Source organism: Manis pentadactyla, chromosome 5 (assembly GCF_030020395.1).
Source record: "Manis pentadactyla isolate mManPen7 chromosome 5, mManPen7.hap1, whole genome shotgun sequence".
Lineage (NCBI taxonomy): Eukaryota > Metazoa > Chordata > Mammalia > Pholidota > Manidae > Manis > Manis pentadactyla.
Window position 1 is genome coordinate 6,699,081 of NC_080023.1, and position 22,433 is coordinate 6,721,513.

At 43.5% G+C, this 22,433-nt stretch overlaps 2 protein-coding genes across 3 annotated transcripts in view; one reads left to right on the forward strand and one right to left on the reverse strand.

Moving 5' to 3' along the window:
* The window catches only part of ZBTB49 (zinc finger and BTB domain containing 49), a 25,794-nt gene extending 24,503 nt beyond the window's left edge, over nucleotides 1–1,291 (reverse strand). Inside the window, exon 1 of one of the 2 annotated variants that reach the window (XM_036921122.2) lies at nucleotides 1,139–1,291. The gene's annotated coding sequence lies outside the window, so the exon portion shown is untranslated. The remainder of the gene's footprint in view (nucleotides 1–1,138) is intronic. The other variant, XM_036921123.2, reaches the window with a different exon arrangement.
* LYAR (Ly1 antibody reactive) lies at nucleotides 1,285–22,180 on the forward strand. Its single transcript, XM_036921125.2, has 9 exons — nucleotides 1,285–1,364; nucleotides 6,403–6,574; nucleotides 7,861–7,975; nucleotides 12,330–12,437; nucleotides 12,557–12,640; nucleotides 15,515–15,941; nucleotides 16,277–16,363; nucleotides 21,283–21,368; nucleotides 21,854–22,180. Exons 2-9 carry the CDS (start codon nucleotides 6,453–6,455, stop codon nucleotides 21,986–21,988), a joined length of 1,164 nt encoding a protein of 387 aa, XP_036777020.2. The 5' UTR covers nucleotides 1,285–1,364; nucleotides 6,403–6,452; the 3' UTR covers nucleotides 21,989–22,180.
* The last annotated feature ends 253 nt before the right edge of the window (nucleotides 22,181–22,433 follow it).

Consider the following 22,433-nt stretch of genomic DNA (forward strand, 5'->3'; position numbering starts at 1 on the left):
CCTCAAACTCAATGGCAAAAGCACTGGCTTCAAACAAGCCGGATTCTTGTCTTAGCTCCATACTAACTCCGATGCTATGCAGGCCAACTGAGTTAAACTGATGTTGTGTGCCTAATATGTACCAGACATTGTCATGAGGATGGAACGCTGATAAATTGAATGAGACCCGTTTCCTGACCTTCACAGGCTGTGTCTCAGTTTTCAAATCGTTCACTTGATCTTACAGTGTCCACTATATGCCAGACTCTGAGGATAGGCTGGGGAACAATTTGGATAGTCATACATGCCTTCATGAGTGTCAGTCTAGTGGGAGGAACAAGCATAGTGCTGGACTGGAGGCCATTCTGGTAAATTCCTTCTTTTATGGGCTGAATTGTGAGCCCCCCAAATTCGGTGCTGAAGCTCTAAGGCCCCAGGCTGTGGTTTTGTGATGGTGGCTCTGGCAAACGAATACACCTTCTACCCCAGGCCCAACGGCTCACCTCCAGAGTGAAACCCTCCTTATCACCCACCACCCGAGGTTTCTCACAACACTATGTTCATACCCCGTCAAACTTTCATTCACTCAATCAACAAACCACTGTCTGCCAGACCTGTCTTAAGGGCTGAGAAGAAGAGCTAAACCACTAAGGGAAAGGCACTCTCCTGGGTGCTTTCCCTTCACCAACTCAGTAAGCCCTACAAGGCCCGGACGAGGAAGGCGCGGTTACAGCCGTTTCACGAGTGTGGCACGGAGGTCACGCGGGGCGAGCCCGGCTGGGCTGAGCTGCGGGGTCCGAAGCCCCGCGCCCCTGCGGTGACAGAGGGAAGCGGAGCCGAGGGCCGGGCGGCGGGGGCGGGAGGGTCAGGAGGCCGGGGCAGGAGGCCGGTGGGCGCAGGCGGGGCTTCCAGGCCGAGGAGCCGCACGAGGACTAAGGCCCGCTCCGGCACCGGGTCTCTGTGCGGAGGCAGGGCTCGCGCGGTCGCTGGGTAACCCACGCGGGACCCGCCGGCTCCCTGGGTCCTCGCGGACCCCGGACCCGGCGGTCGGCGGCGGATCCATGCCCTGCCGGGCCCTGGGGGGCCCGGCCGCCTCTCCCACCGTGCTGGCCCCGAACACCCTCGCGAGACCGGCCTCCCGGCCCAGCGGCCACCTTACCCTCGGAGGCCGCTTCCTGCCTCGCAGCCGCCTCTTCACCTGCCTCCGCCACGGCGCTCTTCGCCACCCGCCGTGGTCCGCTGCCGCGGAACCATCATGACAACGCCCCCACGGCCGGCCGGACCCGCCCCCCGGCTTCCGGTGTGGCCACTTCCGCCGGGATGGCCGCACTGCGCAGGCGCCCCGGGTGGCTCCGAAGCGAATTCTGCGCGGGGAAGCTCAGGAGGTAGGTGGCGGTTACACCCGAGGAGCGGCGGTTTTTCCACGTGCTCCCCGCGGCCGGTTGAAACCGTGGCGGGCGCTGACTGAGAGCTGAGGGGCTGTGGTCCAGAGGTCCGGCCTAGAGGGCTGGCGCTCAGCGAAGGAGGATGGTGGGAGGTGAACGATGCCTGCATTTCCACCATTAGAGCCCCTCTGGCTTACACAGGAGGAGGAAAGCCATTCCGATCTTATTCGTGCTCTGGGGAAGTGGAAGCAGTCCTGGACTTAATATGACCAGTTCTCCCCGGTTTTAAAACGGAAAGGTCTGTCCCGGGCACCGCTGGACTGGGCTTCAGGCTTGCAGATTTTGTCTTCTCTGAGTCGTGGGGAGCCCGGTCCCTAAGGAGGTGGCCTTAGGACATCATGGTTGAGAGCACGGACTGAGAGCCAGAATAACTTGGTGTGAATTGAGGTTTGCCGCTAATTGGATGTGTGACCTGCAAGTTAATGAACCTCTTTGTTCCTCAGTTACGTGGTCTGTAAAAAGGGAATAATGTAGAACCCAACTCAGGACTGTTGTGGGTATTACAGGAGCACAAATGTGTGAACCACCCATGACAGGGCCGGGTACATAGTAGGTGCTCAGTAAAGGTCAGGATTTTTCTGAGGCAGCACCTACCTCTGAGGAGCCAGGTGGGGGGTGCTGGTGTATTTGCAGGGCTGAGTTTCTTGCAGAGAGGGCTCACTTGGGACTTACAGAGCAACCTAGTCCCCTTTCCCCTTGCGCCTTGCATAGTGCCTGACACATGGCAGATTTCTGCACAGTTGTTACACCAGTGAAGGGATGCTGTTCAAAATGATGTTGGTGATGTGGTGGGTGGGGAGGGGCAGAGATATGGCTGGACTTCTCCCAGCCTCTCATCTGTTAAGTGAAGATAGGTGTACCTCCTTCTAGGGTTTTTGCAAAGAGCAAAGGAGAGGTCCTGTGGGAATGCACATCAAGACTGTCATCACCCCCTCATTCAGAAGTTGAGGCAGAACTGTGGACAAGTGTGTACTCATTTGCCCCTCCCTGGTACCATGCACTTGGTTTTTGGGAATTCTACCTCTGGAAGGGGCTTTGGGCTGGTCTAGTTGGCCTGACCCGTTGTTTCACAAATGGAAGAACTTGAAGTTCAGAGGGGATGGTGACTTGTTGGGAACTGTGCTGAGGTTGCAGCCTGGCTCCTCAGGTGGGCTGTTTTGGTGGTGGTGGTGATGGGGTTTAGGTCTGTGTACACATGTGTGTGAGAGAATGTTTTAAGAATAGTGAGTGTAATTTTTGTGAAAAAACAAACAATAAAAATGTAGAGGGAGGAAGGTACAAAGTCACTCTAGATCCCAACCCCAGAACTAAACTGAGGTAATGTTACCAGGTAATGTTACCAGGATCAGGTTGGTAGAGTAGACATTCCGTGGTTTGGGGAGCCAGAGAAGACTGGAGTGAGTTTATGAAGATAAATGAGTGGATTGAGGGTCAAATTTAAAGAGACATGGTTTTAGGAAGGGACTGAGTGTAATAGCATTGAATGTACAAATTATAGGTCACGGGGACATTATTTCTGCCACTGGGTAAGGATGAATTTTCACATCTGGTATCCTATTTAACTTCCCAAACAAGGCTGTAAAATAGGTATTAGGCCCATTTTATAGATAAACAGATTCTGTAAAGTTAGGGTACCTTGAGGTTGCACTGTTTTGAATTGGCAGATGCAGGCTTCAGTTCATATCTCCTGGCCCTGATTCCAGACCCTGCTCAACAATGTGGCTGTCACCTTGATAAGAGGAGCCTGAGGTCCCCAAGTCCCTCATCAGTTATCCCCCAGCTGATGCTGTCTGCTGCCCCCAACTCAGTATCACAGATACTTGGTGGGTGAGCTCATACAGAGGACCTGGTGTACCCTCGCGGTGGAGTACCTGGCTGTATATGGATCCCAGTGCACACTTGGTATTCAGTAAATGTCTGCTTAATTGGATGACAGTGGCTTCCCTGGGGACAAGAAGACGTATGCTCACAACCAGTCCATGAATGCTGCTTTCTGCTTGCCTTTCTCTTTTCCCTTGCCCACATCTCTAGAAGGAAGAGCGCACAGAATCTGCGTGACTGAATTGGGACCCAGCCTTGGGCACAGAGGGCGGGGAAGCCAGGAAAGGGAAAAGAACTCTTATTTAGGCTCAAACCCATAACGAATGCCATCTTTTTACAACTGGGGCCAGACATTGAAATATATGACATCTGAACGTAGTGAACAGGGTGTCCTAAAATCCTAATGCAGCATTCTTCCAGCTTTCTGAATTTCCAGAGTAAAAATGTTAAAAATTTTATCAAGGACATCATTTGAAAGTTTAATAATATTTAAGTTTCTTTCACATTTGTTTAGTCTTGTGAAATTTGAACAAGTTTAATGGTTTGTTTTAGGCCATACTTGCTATTTTCAGTAGGATGGAATTTTCAAACCATGTCTTTTTGTAAGCTTACAGTGTTTACACTTCTTGAAATTGTTAAAGCTGCACTAAGACATGGGACACGCTGTCTGCTGTGCAGTTAGGATGGTTTACTGCTTTTCGCAGCCCACCTGCTATATACTCAGGCAAGTGTTTACTGCATCAAGGACGGGTGTCTCCCCCCAGGGGGCTAGGTGAGTTATGAGACCTAGTCAAGGTGACTCTTGCCTGGTGCTGGGGTGTCCTCAAGGCTCTGAATAAGGGAGGGGTCAGCTTCTTAACAGACCATATCTCATTAGCAAGCAGGTGGCCATACTGTCCCCATTTCAGATCAAGTGCAAATAATGTAATGGTGACTCTAAAAATCCTGAGGAAGGCACTAAGAGACTGAGTTGTAACTTACTGTGCAAGTTACCCATTCTGCCTTTTTTAAAAAAAAAACTATGAAATTCCTAAATGTGCACAATTTGCCATAAAAGACAGGATGAGAAAGGTTGAAGAGGTATTTTCCAAAGGACATGTGACCAAATTCTGATTCTCTCCTGACCTGATGTTTACACTGTATGCGGCTCATCCCCAGAGGATAACCTGTTTTGCATAGATATTCTGAGCATAGTTTTGGTTAACATCACTGTTTTGTTTCCAGCTGTCCTTCCCTGGCTTTTAAATCCTGACCTTCCATGACAGATCTGTCTCCCAGTTGAATCCCAAAGCTTGCTGAAACCTTTTCCTCTCCCCTCTCCCTGATGGATGAAAAACAGAATAGGCCTCTTCAGCAAAGCTCTAGGCTGGAACTTAAGTTGAGGGGGTAGTTTTCACTGTTGAATCTCATAATGAAAGTACTTTATAATTTTTATAGGCTTATTGTAGCTGTTTGTACCTTGTGGGTATAATGGCCATCCATTTCTTATTGAGTAACTAAAGATTCACTCTTGTTGTTACATGAAAGAGCCCCTACAGACTGTTTGATAATGTGGGGTTGGCTCTTGTTCTGACCTTTGTTCTCCCTCTGGAGGCAGGTTGGCTGATCTCGTTATTGCTTGTCCCTAATTGAGCATCCCTCTGCCACGTGCAGGATGCTGAGCCTGGAGGGAGCTGTGTGTGATGCCAGCTCTCCCACACGTGTGACTGTTTCATACATCTCTACCATAACCAGATGAAAGGGTGCACACCCCAGAACAGTCATGTTTGCTCTTCTCTGGAATTGGTGTCCTCCCTTGCCAACCTACCCAGATGGCAAGCTGAGAGAGGGGGAGCCTGGGCCAGGGGCCTGTGTTTGTGTGTAGCATATTAAACATAGCAAGCTGACATTTGACGGTGCCCTGCAGGACAAGAGGCCCCCCCGGAGAGACCGGCTGGGGTTGCGGCCAGGACTGAACTTTCCATTCAAGGCTGAATGGACAGGAACAGCCCCGATGCTTGCTTATGTGTGACCTCCAGCAGTGACCCTGAACGTGGGGCTGGAGGGGAGATGGTGATTTCATGCATGGGAATTCTCTGCAAACCAAGAGTTGCTGAAGGATTTTTAGATGAAGTCTTACCCCAAGCAAATTGCATCAGTTTACTTGATCCTTACCTTCATTTTCATAATGAGGAAGAAAGTGCTGGGTTAAGTAGTTCTCAAATATTTTTGAGGTAAAACTTGATTAAAAAACTGCATAACTAAGGAAAGTTACTGTGACTCCTGTAACACTTGTAGGTGAATTTGTTGTTTTAAGCACAGTGTCATCTGCATGGAGTTTTTAAGTGATGGATGTTTTGTGCAGATGACTTAATCCTGGGGCAGTGCAGAGCACACCTAGATTTGTGAATGCCCTCCAGTAATTCAGCACCCAACAGTGGGGACATCTGGATATGGTTCCATTTATTTCTTTGCTCAACAAGCCACATGAAAGAGACCCCTCACCTACTCCTTATCCATTAAGACCATCCTAGTATTTGAGCACCTGTGGATACATAGTAATGGCTAGAGGAGGGTTTTTTGTGATTATAAAAATTGTCTTAAGGCCTCTTTGCCACTTTCTAAACTTCCCTCGTTCCCCCCTCACTATGTTCTCACTGTATTTGGGGACCTGAAATAATTCACAATCCACATCTAAAGGCATGTGGGGATAAATGAGCCTAAAGTGATTCGAAAAGGTGAGATATTTCTTTTAACACCCCAAGAGGTAAGCCTAGAGCCAGCCTGCCAAGTTTAAATCCTGGTTCTGCTGCTGTGTGTCATTGGGCAGTTACTTAATTTCTCTGTGCTTCAATAGCTCATGAAAATTGTGAGCAATAATAGTCCTTCCCTCATAGGATTAAATTAAGTAGAATGTGTAAAGTTCTTAGAATAGGGCCTCGCACATGGTGAGCACAGTCAACAATGCTAGCCATTACTATCATTGTTAATTATATTTTACTTACACGGTGGGTAGAGTATGTAGATTGTTAATTTTGATTCTGCTGTTTGTAGCTATGCTATTTTCATGTGAAATTATCGTTGAAATGTTAACTGTATGATCATTTACTGTGAAAAAAATTTCATATTACAATGATTATCTTATTTTTCATTTCTTTAAAAATTTCTTTTTTTTTAGGGAAAGACAAAAACATCTTGGATAGAGAATACTTAATCATTTAACTAAAAATGGTATTTTTTACATGTAATGCATGTGGTGAATCAGTGAAGAAAATACAAGTGGAAAAGCATGTGGCTGTTTGCAGAAAATGTGAATGCCTTTCTTGCATTGACTGTGGCAAAGATTTCTGGTAAGTTGCACAGAATTCATGTAGATCCATAGTAAAGGTCCAGACCAGTTTTAGAAGCCCTGGCCACACAAGGCCTATAGAAAAAGATAGAGGCAAATTTGAAGAAAGAAAGAAGTTAAAAGTGCTTTACAAGGCCGTCTGCTTTTTAAGAATGACTTAAAGAGAAGAGTTGAGGGAAGAGAATTGCATGTTTAGAGCCCTCAATCGTCAGTGACCCTTGCTGTCATCTCATTGCCACTGTGACCAGATCCGGGGAGGTGACCACACAGAGTAATGGTGCGCTGATGACACTGAAGAGAGAGATTTATAAGCCAGAAAATGAATTTACTGATTCACAGTGTCTGGGAGAAGAGAGTTGGTTCCCCCTAGAAAGCTGGAGGTGATGGCGGGCGTATGAAGCTCTGTGGCCCCCCAGTGTCAGGCCCTTCACCGAAGGGGTCTCTGGAAAGGCAAGCGTGGAGGCGGGCAGGGGACATTGTGATCTGCTTGTTCCCTGGCCCTCCTGGCAGGTCATTTGCAGATGCCAACCCCTCCACCTTCTGCCAATCCCCTCAGCTTCCGAGGGTGGGTGAAAAGGCAGCCTTTTGGTGCATCTGACCTATGTCCATGGCATCTGGATATCTGACTTTCATTCTAGACAGTTTCTTTAAAAAGTTTTTTGGAAACTGCTTGTCTTTGTTCATAACTAATCCTAGGGGGAAGCTTGCTGCATAAAACAGGTAAAAATTGGGTTGTTTCTCATTAGAGGGCTTTGCCCCCAGTTGTGTCCCAGACATTTCCCTGAGGACGCATAGGGCTTCAGAGAGATTGTCTGAGACAGAACTGAGTTTCCTTTTATTACAAGACTCCAAGACCCATAATTTTTTAGTGACCTGTTACTACCATCTTACACTAGCTTTTAATTTACTCTGCAACTAATTACTGATTGCCTGCTGCATTTCAAGGAAATCACCCAGATTTTGTACTTTAGGATGGAGCTACCCTGTTAGAGAATTTTTTAAAGATTCAGTGTATATTCACTCATGACTTAAAAAATAATCCTGCCTGTCGATTCAAGACATTTTTATATAAAAATGGGTGGGATGTTTGATGGTGGGTTTTATACTGAACAGTTTGGAAGAAGGAAAATGTGTTTGTGATCAGGAGGCTGTTAGCATAGTAAGTGCTTGTGTCATGGACAGATGTGAGCTGAGACAGTGCAACTGGAACGGGGAGTGGCCTGGGAGCACTGCAGAGCCTCTGATCTGACAATCAATCTAATGGTGGGACTTTTTATCACGTTCAAGGGGTGATGACTATAAAAACCACGTGAAGTGCATAAGTGAAGATCAGAAGTATGGTGGCAAAGGTTATGAAGGTAAAGCCCACAAAGGCGATATCAAGCAGCAGGCATGGATCGAGGTAATGCCTCCCTTATTCATGGGGTAGCTTCATCCCCCCTTTCTTAGGAAGCCTGAGAAGAAATGCATCATCCATGTAGAGAAGACCCGGAAACATCATGTCCTGGGATAGACTGAGGTTGATCAACTAAACCTTCAAAAGAGCTTTTAATTTCTCTGTTAATACAATTGCAGTATACAGTTGACCCCTGAACAATATAGGGGTTAGGGACCCCGATCCCCTGTGCAGTTAAAAAATCTCCATATAACTTGACTTCCCCCGAAAGTTCACCAATAGTCTGCTTTTAACTGGTAGCCTTCTGATAAACAGTAGATTAACACATATTTTTTACATGTATTTTATATACTGTATCTTACAGTGAAGTGAGCTAGAGAAAAGAAAATGATTACTCAGAATTGGGAATCTCCAAAAAATTTTTCAATATATTCATTGAAAAAAATTCACATGTAAGTGGACCTGTGTTGTTCAAAGGTCAACTGTATTTTGTCTTTAATCCATATGTTTTATAGATTTCTTGAAAAAATGTTTTATAATTCTCATTAGCCTTCCCTTACCACAAAGCTGGATGGAGACATCTAATCTTTTTCTGCTTGTAGTGATAATGCACCTTTTATAACTAAACCATGTAAATTGGTCATGTCTGTCGGTCATTAGAGTCAGACAAAATAAAGATATTTTCGTAAGTATAACGAATTTTCTACTACCTAAAATAAAGTGAACACATACACAATAAAAATGGCAAAAGCAGTGAAATCCCTAATTCACTGAGAGGTACAACTTCCTGAATGTTACTCACCATTTACAAAATAGAAGAGGAAGGATTCAGAGAGGAAGATAGGAAAATGAAGACAGATGGCATCCATGTGGAAATTCTGTGTTTCCCTAGGAACTGAGGAAATAATGGTGACTCCCTTTGATGGCAGAGTTTAAAAGTACGTTTTCTGATATGCATTACCTCCTCAGTAAATTCTTAGGAGGGAATGTCTTCAGTTCACGAAGGACTAACAAACTCTACCCAGTGCAGATTGGGAAGCTAGTGAAACTCCTTAACCAAAATAGTTAGGCTGGTGACCGTCATGCATACTTTTGGGCCTTGGGCCCTGTATCTGTGATCCCCCTGAGAAACAGATGACATTATGAGACCCCAAGCTTATGGTACCTTGGTATATGAGTTACACCTCTGTTGACATCATGTCTTGAATGAAATCCTCTGAGCAGGGGCTAGCCAACTGCTACCCATGGGTCAACTATGACCCACAAGTCAAATCTGGCCCTCCACCTCTTTGTAAATAAGTTTTATTGCATACAGCTATGCCCATTTGTTTACATATTGTCTTTGGCATCTGCAAAGGCAGTGTTGAGTAGTTAGGATGGAAACTGGATGGTCTGCAAAACCTAAAATCTTAACTCTCCAGCCCTTCACAGAAAAGATTTGCCAAGCCCTAGTCTAAACTGTCAGTTTTCCATAGCTGTATCGTTGTATTAGATCAAGAACTTCCCTTCCGATTCTGCGCTGGCCCACCTGTCCACTTGCCATCTGATGCCCACCCAACTCCCTGGTTGATGTTGTTAACAGATGGAAAGACTAAGTGTGGTATGCTCAGAGAATAAACTGGGCCTGCTGTGACCCACCTGACAGATGGATTTGAGGGTTTCTTCTTTTCCTTAAATCCTTACCCAAACCCTTCATTTTTAAATACAGAATTTTGGAATCCTGTCAGTGTTACTGTCTTGAGCATCCTTCCAGTGGTCTGTCTGCATGCACAGTGTGGTCAGAGGGGTCAGGGAGAGATACGCCCCTTGGGTGGGTCTCTGTTTGCCTCCAAACTTTGCCACCAGTGGCCTGTTCTCTTCTGACACCGTGTGTTGCTCTCGTAGTGCCAAGTCAGCCTGGCTTGGTCTTTGCTCACGTTTGTGGTGTTCTCTTGAGTTTTCTGCCTGGGTGCCTAGATAAGCTTCACCATATCCTTGTCTTAGTTTCCTGTATTAGTTTTCCCGGGTCTGTTTATATTGTATCACTTCTGTTAGGTCACATGGGTTCTTCCCTAGTGCAGGGACCCCCTGCTGCACTGAGTGTGTTTTAGCTGCGTCGTCCTTGTATTGGCTCCTCAGTGACCATCTTTCTTGTGTACTGTCATCTCCTTAACTTTAATAATTGTCGTTTTTCCTCTGCCTTCACCGTGACTGTCACAAGCAGTTTGTCTAGTCTTCTAATTTAATTTTTATCTCTGTTCTATTCCTGCTGTTTGATTGATTTATTATATCTTAATGCTGTTGTTTTGGTCTTCAGTTTATTTTCTAGTCCCTATAATAATCCATTTTTGTCTGATTCTTTTGATCACTTTTCATTTGTTTATATTCTTTTCTAGTTTTTTTAAGCTGTGGTAAATTATACATGACATAAAGTTAACCATGTAATCATTTTTAAGTATACAATTAAGTACATCCACATTGTGCAGCCGCCAGCACCATTCATCTTCACAACTTTTTCATCCCCCCGCCCAGCTGAAACTCTGTCCCCATTAAACACTAACTTCTCATTCTCTCCTCCCCCAGCCCCTGGCAGCCACTCTTTCTGTCTCTGTGAATGTGACTACTCGAGATTATCTCACATAAGTGGAATCACACAGTATTTGTCCTTTTATAACTGGCTGATTTCTAGTATGTCTTCAAGGTTCATCCATGTTTAGAAGGTTTCAGGATTTCCCCCTTATTAAGGTTGAGCAGTAATTCCATCGTATGGATAGACCATGTTCTGTGTATACATTCATATGGACCCTGGGTTGCTTCAACCTTTTGGCTGTTGTGCATAGTACTGCCATGAACCTGGGTGTAAAAATACCTGTTTTAACCCTGCTTTTAATTCTTTTGGACATATACCCAGAAGTAGAATTGCTGGACTTTTAAATTTTTTGTGGAACCACCATTCTACCTTTTGTTTTCCACAGCAACTGTGCCATTTTACAATCCCACTAGCAATGCAAAAAGCCTTCCCATTCCTTCACATCCTCCCTAACACTTATTTTTCTATTTTTTTGATAATAGGTATCCTAGGGGGTATGAAGTGACATCTCCTTGTGGTTTTGATTCCTAATGAATAATGATTCCCTAATGAATTCCCTAATGAATAATGATTTTAAGCATTTTTTCATGTGTTACTGGCCATTTGTGTATCTTCTTTGGAGAAATGTCTATTCAAATCCTTTGCCCATTTTTTAATTGGGTTGTTTCTTTTTCGTTGTTGAGTTGTAGGCGTTCTTCACATGTTCAGGGTATTAATAGTGTCTTTGATGCACAAAATTAAAAAAATTTTGATAACATCCAATGTTTTTCTTTCACTTCTTTTGCTTTCGGTCATATAAAAGAAATCACTCCAAATCTAATGTCATAACACTTTTCCCCTGTTTTTTTTTCTAAGCGTCTTGTGGTTTTAGCTCTTAAATTTAGGTCTTTGGTCTATTTTGAGTTATCTTTGTATATCGTATTAGGTAAGGTTGTATATGGCGTTACACTTTTGCATGTGGATATCCACTTTTTCCAGCACCATTTGTTGAAAAGACCATTCTTTCCCCCATTGAATGGTCTTGTCACCCTTTTTGAAAATCACTTGACCATATATGTGAGGGTTTATTTCTGGGTTCTCTATTCCTGTCCTTATTGGTCTCTATGTCTGTCCTATGGCAGTACCATACATTGATTACTCTAGCTTTGTTATAAGCTTTGAAATCAGCAAGTGTGAGACCTCTAATTTTGTTCTTTTTCGAGATTATTTCAGCTCTTTGGTGTCCCTTGAGAGTCCATGTGAATTTTAGTATGGAGTTTTCTATTTCGGGGGGGTGGGGGGAATGTCAGTGATTTTATTAGATATTGCATTTGAACCTGTAGATTGCTTTGGTTAGTATGACATCTTAATAATATTGTTTCCTAATCTATGAACACAGGATGTCTTTCCATTTATTTGTGTTTCCTTTAATTTCTTTCAACAATGTTTTATAGTTTTCAATGTGTAAGTCTTTCACCTCTTTTGTTAAGTTTATTCTTAAGTTTTTATTTATTTTTTTGATGCTGTATAAATGGAAAGATTCTTTAGGGTATTCTGTATAAAAAAACCAAACCAAATTGTCTGCAGAGATAATTTTACTTCATCTTAATTTGTATGCCTTTTGATTTCTTTTCTTACCTAAGTGCTCTGCCTAGGGCTTCCAGTACTGTGGTGAATTGTAAGTGTAGACATTACTGGAAAATCTGGACTTGAAATGTGAATCCATGAGTCATGGGAAGGACACTTAAGTTTGGTTTTCATGATACTTACATGTTGGTCATTAATTATCTTTGTTTTCTCTTCCTTTTTTAGAAAATTAATGTATTAATAAAAAGACCCAATGTCAGCCCCAAAGTGAGAGAACTTTTAGAGCAAATTAGTGGTTTTGACAATGTCCCCAGGAAAAAGGCGAAATTTCAAGTAGGTATTTGATAAATACTTCCCTGAGTGGAGGGGTGTGTAGCCTATTGGTGACTGAGCCAGCATGTAACTGTCAAAATGGGACAAGTGGTTTGTTTTTTTCTCTTTGTTCCTTACAGAATTGGATGAAGAACAGTTTGAAAGTTCATAATGAATCTATTCTGGAGCAGGTGTGGAATATCTTTTCTGAAGCTTCCAGCAGTGTAAGTCAGATTTAATCTTAGACTTGTAGTGTGTTAAAAATGATCAGTAATAATTAAGTGGGAATGTTTTATTTTTGGAGGTCAAGATAGCCTTCTTTTCCACAGAGCCTCTGTGTGCCTTCATTTATGGGAGGGAATAAACTGAATGCACTGCAGAGAAGATGTCCTTATTGTGCAGAGAAAGGTATTTAATCCCAATGTTTGATAGTAGAACCAGCTAACAAGAAACGATTGCTTAGAAATCAGGCGGCAGGATATACTGGAAAGCGCAGGGGCTTTGGTGTCTGCCAGACCTAGTTTGAATCCCTGCTGTGCTGTTTGCCAAATGTTTGATCTTGGAGACATTACTTAACCTCTCTGATCTTCAGTTTCCATATCTGAAATAAGGGCAGATAGTCGTATTCATTTATTTATTCAATACTTACTCTGTGCCCAGTCTGTGCCAGACCCTAACAGAAAATAGAATGTATCTCAGGTGGTGACAGTGCCGTGAAGAAAAATAAGCAAGGTGAGAACATCGAGAGGTAAGGGGCAAGGGGTGCGGGGTCAGAGGCCCTTGCATGTTGCAGTATTAAGATAGACGAGGTATAGCAGCATCTCGCCCCATGCCCAGCAGTTAGTGGGCCCTTGGTAAGCGTTGTCTCCTTCTGGTGGAATGAGATTTCCTCTGGAGTAATTCAACCGCCTGTCAGTCAAAATGGTGTGATCAGAGAGACTCCAGGTATGGAATACAGTGCAGAGAATCTTGGTTTGGTATCTTGAGGCCACATTGTTGGTTACATTGCTAATTTAACTTTCTTTTCCCATTAATTCACTTGTGCTTTGCTCCTGTTTGGAGCTTATACTCCCATTTGAAGACTGATTTCATTAGTAGTTTTAAACGCAGCAGTGAGATTCTGGCTGTCAGTTATTCTAGTCACATTGTCAGTAGCTGATCGGTTTTATAGAGAATAGTTTTGGCAGCAAATTGGGATAAAAATGAAGCTTTCAGCAGTAGAGCTATCATTTGTCTCTTTCAGAATATATAAATTGGGCCTTCAAAATCTTATATCAATTCATTTACTTGGCATTTATGTGGCACCTATTTTTTTAAAGGTTATTTCCATTATTTTACCTAAGAATCAAAGATTTGGAATTACTTATTAGCTCAACTGCAGAGTTAAAAAAGTTTTCCGATTTCCCTTTGTAATTTGTGAACATAGTAAGAATTAAATGAAGTGCCCAGTAAACAGCTCAGGAGCTTAGACAGCATGACTTGATACTGCTTTGCTTTGCCCTGGGAACCTCACGGCACATCCCAGTGTCTGACTCTTCCGTGCCTGTGTCTGCCCTTTCCGTTACTCTGCACTGGGCGTCAGGTTGGAGGCTTCGTATACCTCTTCTGGGGTGCTTTCTACACTGCTGCACAAATCTCATGGGCGCAGCTGTGACCAGGCCAAGTTCTCCCTCGCAGAGCTGCGTCCGACTGTGGGAGACGGAAGCTACCTGCCGGTTTTGTGCCCCAGTGTCAGGTTGTGATGGGTGCTAGGCAGAGTGCAGGAGGTGCTCTGCGCCCGAGGAGAGCCTGGGGTGGAGTAGAAAGGAGTGGGGAGTACATCTGACCACTTACTCATTGAGTTGGTCCAAGACAGATGGATGTGTTTGCCGCCCACTTTTCCCTCTCTCCTCCCTCCCGACTGTGGGCTCTCGGTTGGGTGTGGGGGGCGCGCCAGCGGGAGCCTGTGGCCCTTGATGGCGGCTTCAGTGACACCTTCCTGGAAGGTGTGAGCAATGCTGTGGCATCCGTGTGGGGTGTCTTTGTCCCCTTCTTCCTTCCGTGTCTGTTTCTGAACTCATCCTGTGCCTTCTTCCCCCTGCACACCTGGACTAGTTGGTTTCTCTGAACTGCTACTGAAAAAACTCCCAACTGTTGAGTTTAACGTTTGTCTCCTAAATGCTGCTCTCAGCCGGCGGTCGAGCATTGAGGGGAGTGAGGGGTGACCTTTGTGGAGTTCGTACAATCGGCTGTAAGCCAGTCCTTCTTTATTTGGCCCCATGGACCGCAGCACACTGAGAGTCAGGGGGACAGCTAGCGGCAGGACTGGCTCTGCCGAAGTCATGTTTTCAGTAGGATCTAGTGCTGATTTGAATAAGGTCACATGGCAAATGGGAAGTTTATCATCCTCCAGGGCATGTAGTTACTTAGTTTTCCGTGGTCACTACTCACCATTCTTTGCACTCTGCCCAGGGGCCCCTGCCCTTTTGCCTGAGGGGCACTGTCCAGTCTGAGTAATGGCTAGGTTATACCTCTATCTAATACTCAGGGTTTACAAGGCCCTCCTGTGCGCTGAGCGGCTGGTTGAGCATCCGCAGTGCGCTCGTCCTTAGCACTGTGGGCTGTAAGCTCACAACACATCTGTCCTCATTTGATTTGCACATCAACTTTGTAAGGGAGGTGTTACTACCTTCATTTTACATGTGAGGAAATAGGTTTGGAGCAGATAAATAACTTGCCCCGAGTCACCTGGCTAGTAATAGAGCTGAACTCAGTTCTGTAGAGGCCTAAATCTAGTGGTTCCTGCCACACCTAAATGCTCGTCTTCCATCAAAAAGAAAGTGAGCTAAAATCAAAGGCCTGGCCTAAATGACCAGATTCTTCACATCCTATTGGAATGAACACAGCTGTTAAATGTGAGACCCTGTGGGGAGGGGGAGGTCTTCCCCATTTTTTATATATACTGCTGCATTTTAGCTATGGGGTGGGGTTCACAGTTACAAAACGGTAAACAGTAAAGACATTCTCCTTGGGACAGTTTGCCCAGTAGTTACATGCAGTCCTGTGCCTTGTGTCTGGGATGAGTATTTATGTGCTTCTTGGTTTTGCTTCATAACAAGGAGCCAGTCTGTCAAGGGAATGGTCAACAGCCACTTGACCATGTGGCCAACCCACCTCCTGCAGAAATTCCTGCCACAGGCCTATCTTCCAAAGCAAATGACACCACAGAAGAGCAAGGGAAGGTGAAGAAGAACAAGAGAGAAAGGAAGGAAGAACGGCAGAAGAATAGGAAAAAAGAAAAGAAACAACTAAAATTAGAAAACCACCAAGAGAACAGGAAGAGTCAGAAGCCTAAAAAGCACACAGTAGGCCTGGAGGTGGAGCCTGAGGCTGGAACGGAGGACACCCCCAAGGCCACTGGCTCTGCAGGGAGGAGGGACCAGAGCAAGAGGAGCAAGGCGAAGCGGGGGCCGGCCAGCGCCTGCAGGGTGGCCCAGGAGGAGGGAGACACAACAACCCGCCCGAGGAAGAGAAGGCTTTTGGAAGGTGTGTAGCCAGCTTCTGCTCTGGAGTTTGTTAAGGTTATAAAGTGATGGATTCGGGGCATCTAAACTCTGTTAGACCTCGCATTTTGAACAAGTAAGGCAGAGAGCATAGGCCCTGGGATCAGGCCAGCCTGGGCCCGGTCCAGGCAGGTGGCCTCGCCTCTCAGCTCCCCGGGTCCTCACTGGATGTGGAGGAGACCCCCCAGTGCCAGGATGCCTGGGGAGGGAGCAGGTGGATGTGAGGAGCCTGGCCAGGAAGCCTCTTACTAAATGCAGCTGCTATCATAAATGTAAAATCTTAAAAAAAAAATTCTTTTTTTTAATCTTTCTACTTAGATGAAGCAGTTTCTAAGAAGAAAAAGAAAAAGTTACCAGGACGTTCTGAGGGTGGAGAACCGGAAAACCATGAGGCTCCTCCAAAAGGTATCCCTGCCGTCATCTGGGAAGCTCTGCCCTCTGTCCCGTGAGGAAGGAGGAGGTGGTCCGGGACCCTCTGCAGGTCATTCCCTCCAGAGGCACGTGGAGGAGTTTGAAAGCAAAGTAAGGTTTTGCGGGTATGACTCCAAAGTAGTGAGTGCGAACCATGAGAGCCACTCAGACACTGCCTCTGTCTAGCTTTGAGGAGTAAGGTAAAGCGGTCTGGATTAGAAATATGTATTATCTTTGGAATTCAAAACAAACCTGGCATGTCTGTCCGAGACCCTGTTCCCTCGTCCCTGACTCTCCAGCCAGTCCGTCTTAGCTGTTCCTCTTATCCGGGTCTGTCCTGCTGTCTCCTGGCTTGGCACTCCATGCCTCCTTGTCCCTCAGCCAGGATGTGTACTTGTTAGAATCCAGCCTCTGGCCTGCAGGGTTACGTAAAATGCTGCCGCCTCCACGGGGCTGTTCCTACTTCCTCAGTGCAGTGCAGGATCCTTATGGTGATGGGCCTGAAGCATTCCCTAGGTCCTACCAACCGGGAACAGACTCAGGGGCTCAAATGGGATTGAAGGTTTATTAACAGAGGGTCAGGAGCTGCCCAGGTTGGGTTTGATCTCTGAACTTGAAACCTATCACTCCCAACTTTGTATGAGGCTTTAAAAAAAATTTTTTTTTTTGAAGTAATTGTAGATTCACATGCAGTTGTAAGAAATAATACACATTTATCTGTGATGTATCTTTTACCCATTTTCTTCAAGGGTAGCTAGCGCCTTGCACAACTGTAGTTCCACCAGAGTGTTGACATAATTACAGTCGAGACAAACATGCCCATCACCGTAAGGATCCGCATTGCACCTTTATAGCCATGCCCGCTCCCCCCTCCCCCTCAGCAGCCACTAAGCTGTCCTCCATTTCTATAATTTTGTAATTTCAGAATGTTACATAAATGGCATCATTTAGTCTGTAAGCGTTTGAGATGGACTGTCTTCCCTCAGCAGCATTGTCTGGAGACTCACCAGGTTGCTGCACGGATGGGTAATGGTAATGCATTCCTCTCACTGAGGTGGTGTTCCACGGTGTGGACGTGCCACTGTGTTTACTGCTGAAGGACACCTGGGTTACTTCCAGTTTCTGGTTGTTAGGAATAAAGCTGCTATAAACATTCATGTACAGGTTTTTGTGTGCCTGTACATCTTTTTTTTTCGGAATAAATGTCCAGCAGTGCAATTATTGTGTTGTAGTATGGTGGTTGCATGTTTAGTTTTTAAGGAAACTGCCAACTTTTCCAAGAGTGGCTATACCGTTTTATATTTCTACCAGCAATGTGAGTATAATCCAGTTTCCCCACATCTAGGCCAACATTTAGTGGTGTTACTATTTTTTATTTTAGCCATTGTGGTAAGTGTGTAGTAGTGGCTCATAGTGGTTTTAATTTGAACATTCCTAATGTTGAATATTTGTGATTTCTGTCATGTACTTATTTCTTCATTGAAATTTCTGTTCTTTTGCCCATTTTCTAATTGGGTTATTTGTTTTTTGTTTGTTTAACTGTTGAGATTTGAGAGTTCTTTATGGATCCTAAATATTAATCTTTTGGGGATATGTGTTTTGCAAGGTGTTTTTTCAGTCTGTAGCTTGTCTTTTTATCTTTTGTAGAGCAAAAGTTTTAATTTTGATGAAGTTGCCTTTTAGTGTTTCCTTTAATAGATTATGCTTTTGGTGTGAAGTCTGAGAATTCTGTCTAGCCCTTGATCCCAAATATCTTTTCCTATTTTATTTTTATTTTTATTTTCTTATCATTAATCTACAATTACAGGAAGAACATTATGTTTACTAGGCTCCCCGCTTCACCAAGTCCCCCCAACAAACCCCATTACAGTCAGTGTCCATCAGCGTAGTAAGAGGCTGTAGAATCGCTACTTGTCTTCTCTGTCCTATTTTTTTTTTTAATGTTTCGTGGTTTTACATTTTACATTTAAGTGTGTGATCCACTGAGATAATTTTTATAAAGATATGAGACTTAGCAATTCTGTAACATCATACTATGTTGATAGATAGTGACCACACTAGAGGGGGTGAGGAAATAATATGGGTAACTGTTGAACCACTGTGTTGTGTATTTGAAACCAACACAAGATTGTATGTTAATGATACTTTACTTTAAAAAAAAGATGTGAGACTTAGTACAAAGTTCATTTTTTTTGCCCATCAGTGTGTAATTATTCCAGTACCATGTGTTGAAAAGGTTGTCTTTTCCCTCATTAAATTCCTTTTGTACCTTTGTCAAAAATCAGTTGGCCATATTTATGCTGGTCTGTTCTGGGAGCTTTATTCCGTTTCATTGCTCTGTGTGTCTTTCTCTCCACCAGTAGATTACTGTAGCTCTATGAGAAGCTTTGGAATTCGGTAGGCTTATTCCTCCCACTCTATTCTTTCCAAAATAAAGTTTTAGAGTTATTTTGTTTATATCTACAAAAAAAATCTTGCAGTGGTTATATAGATATGTGATTAAATAGGAATTGCATTATATCTGTATATCAATTTGGAAAAAATTGATACTTTTACTTTGTTGAGTCTTCTATTCCATGAATGTGGTATGAATATGTTCTTTATTTATTTAAATTTCCTTTGATTTGTTTCATCAGTATTATGTATTTTTAGCATACAAGTTCTGTCTGTGTTTTGTGAGATTTACATCTAAGTATTTCATATTTTTTTAGCAATTATAAATGGTATTGTATTTTTAATTAAGTATTTACATGTTCATTGCAAATATACAGAAATGCATTTGTTTCTTTGTTCATCTTGTATCTTACAACCTTGCTGGACTCAATTATTAGTTCTAGGAGTGTTTTTGTAGATTTCCTTCATTGGTGATCGTGTTATCTACAAACAGAGGCAGTTTTATTTCTTCTTCTCTGATCTGTATGACTTCTATTTCCTTGCCTTGCCTTACTGTGCTGGCTAGAACTTCCAGCATTATTTGAGTAAGAATGGTAAGAGCAGGCATCCTTGCTTTGTTCCTGATCCTAAAGAAAGTCTTTCACCTTAATTATAATGTTAGTTGAAGGTTTTTGGTAGATGCTCTTTATCAACTTGAAGGAGTTCCCCTATATTCTTATTTTACTGAGAGTTTTCTTCATGAATGTGTGTTAAATTTTGTCAAATACTTTTTCTGCATTGATCATGTGATTTTTTTTTCCCCATTAGTTATTAATATGGTAGGTTACAGTGACTGATACTCAAAAATTGAATCAGCCATTTATTCCCAGAGTAAATCCCACTTGTGGTGGCATATAATTTTCTTACTGTATTACTTAATTGTTGAATTGTGTTAAGTTTTTTTTGGGATATTTGAGTCTATATACATGTGGGATGTTGGTCTATATAGTTTTCCCTAGTGCTCTGCAGGTTTTTTTTTTCAATTTATTTTCTCTCATTCAGATTGTGTAATTTCTGTTATTCTGTCCTCCAGTTCACGGATTCTTTCCTCTCTCCCTCCTTTCTGCTGTGCAGCCCATCCAATGAGCTTTTCAGTTTCAATTATTTTATTTTTCAGTTCTAAAATTTCCATTTAGTTCCTCATATTTCTATTTTTAACTGAGTGCTCCTACTTTTGTTTCAGATGTGTTCACAGTTGTTTGTTGAAGCATTTTTACCATGGCTGCTTTAAAACCTTTGAACGGTAATTCTAACATCTCTCATCTTAGTTTGGCTTCTGTTCATTCATTCAGTTTGAAATATTAGTTCTTGGAATGAGGAGTAATTTTCAGTTGAAACCTAGACATTATCATAGTTTATGAGATTCTGGATCTTATTCAAGACTTATCTTTTAACTGACTTTCTCTCACACAACTCTGGCAGGAGAAGGCAGTGTGGGAGTAGTGGGCGGCGGGACGGGGGCAGCACTTTGTTATGGCCAGCTGGAGGCAGAAGACCAGGTTCCGCACTTGGCACCGATGACAACAGAGGGAGGCACTCCTGTCAGTGCAGGTGGAGGTGGGGATTCTGGCTTCCCACCTGTTCTCTGCTGACACGCTGCCTGCAGCTTTGTCACCAGCCGGGGTGGATCGGTGTCCTGATTCGCTGCTTGGCCTTCTTTGATACCCTCTTTACAGCCTTGAGAGGATGGAACCACCTTTTATTTTCCTCTGGCTTTCAACTAAAGGAGAATAGTTATTGTCTATAAGTTTTGTCGTGCTGGGCTGGTCCTCTGCTGCAGGGGAGCAGGCTTCTGTTGGGGCTTGTTTTTGTTGGCATTCCAGGTCGCTGGCTTCATCAGCTCCAAATCTGGGATCTTTGAGGCAAAAAGAAAACCCAGGGAGCTCACCGTCGTGTCAGTCCTCAAGTTCTAAGCTCTCTAGCCAGTCTGCCTTCTCTCCGTCTTTTGGAGTCTTCTTATGTTTATTTAATATATGACCCCAGGGATTTTAGTTGTTCTCAGCAAGAGGAATAGGGAAAGCTCATCTACTCCATCTTTCGAGAACCAGAAGTCCCCTACATGAGTCTCTCAGCCTGCCACAAAGTAGTTCTCTGTGGCTTTTCCCTCTTCTATTCCAATGCTAAGCCGCTTTTGCTCATCTTTGTCTCACCAACTGCTCATAGACAGCCTCGTGATCTTTGTGAGATGCTTGATAAATTTTCTTGAGATCATCAGATACAACTCAGTCTTTTACATGGATTTGTTATACTGATGTTACCTGCAATACCTACTTAACCTGCTCACAGGTGAGTCCTGGGGGGAGCCAGTGCTTGTAGGCCACTGTGCTCGGACAGGCCGAGCCTGCCACAGACTGTGGTGTCCTATCATCCAGGTTTAGTTCATTTCTGGGGTAGCAAATAGGTGTCACAGAAATGGCTGCTTGATCCTTCTCCTAGTACCCTAGAACAGAATGTTTTACATCTTATTCTTTATACTCTAGGTAAATTCAACTGGAAGGGGACTATTAAAGCAGTCCTGAAGCAGGCCCCGAATAATGAAATGGCAATCAAAAAGCTAAGGAAAAAGGTATGGAGCACGAGCCCAGGTATATAAGCTGGGGAAAATCAGTTCTTTAATTTAGAATTTTTTCTTTTTTAGTTAAAATACTGCACATTTGTTTGTATCTTGATGATTTTCAAGCTGCTCCAATAGCCCCTCAGTGCTTGTGGGAAGGGATTGGAGCAAATCCCATCCCACTTCCTCAGTCAGAGCAGTGCCTTTATTCAGTCTGCAAGTTACTCTTCTAGATGTTTTGCTGTTACTTTTGTTTACTCCAGAGCAAGGGTTTCTTTTTCTTTTTTTAACTTCTTATTGCCATGTAGCACACATGGAACAAGGTGCTCTCCCGTATACAGCTGTGAGAGTTTTCACAAGCAGAACACACGTGTGTGACCAGCACCTGGGCTGCTTTTATGTGTTACTGTTGGCCTACTTCTGGGTTAAAGAAAGAGCATTTTTGGTAAATCTTCAGGACAAACACACCCATTTGACAATTCTCTCTCCTTGTGAAGGTTTTAGCTCAGTATTACACTGTGACAAGGAACCATCACAAATCTGAAGGGGAACTCCTGGTCATCTTTAACAAGAAAATCAGCAAGAACCCCACCTTTAAGTTACTAAAGGACAAAGTCAAGCTTTTGAAATGAACATTTTTGTATTTAAAAATCGGATTCTTTCTGTTGATATCTTCCTTTGACTGCTGTTTGTAAAACATGTAATGAATTATAATAACCCCAAACTTTGTTTTCAAAAGCTGTATTTTTAAGTTAAGGAAAATATATATTTTTGGTAGAACTTTTATGAGAAAAATAAAACATATTCTTGTCCAAAATTGCAAATTGGTAGTGGTGAAAATTATTGTACTTTTAAAAATGCTTTTATGTGGAAAGCTTTTTAAAATGTGTCACATCAAAAATAATTCTGTATGGTCAGACTAAAAAGTATTTGTTTCAATTGCATCACTTATGTGATCAGTGAGTTTCTGTGGGTTTGTTTGTGTTAAGATGGGTGAGTTGTGGTACCTGATCCAGGAATGGCAGTAACAACAGCTTTTGTGTGTGATGACCCGTGCCCATCACAGGAGGTTTCTCT

Coding starts and splice junctions, on each gene's coding strand:
- LYAR (XM_036921125.2), top strand. CDS start 6,453: ATGGTATTTTTTACATGTAATGCATGTGGTGAATCAGTGAAGAAAATA. Junction 7,976..12,329: donor AGCAGCAGGCATGGATCGAG/GTAATGCCTCCC, acceptor TTCCTTTTTTAG/AAAATTAATGTATTAATAAA. Junction 21,369..21,853: donor TCAAAAAGCTAAGGAAAAAG/GTATGGAGCACG, acceptor CTCCTTGTGAAG/GTTTTAGCTCAGTATTACAC.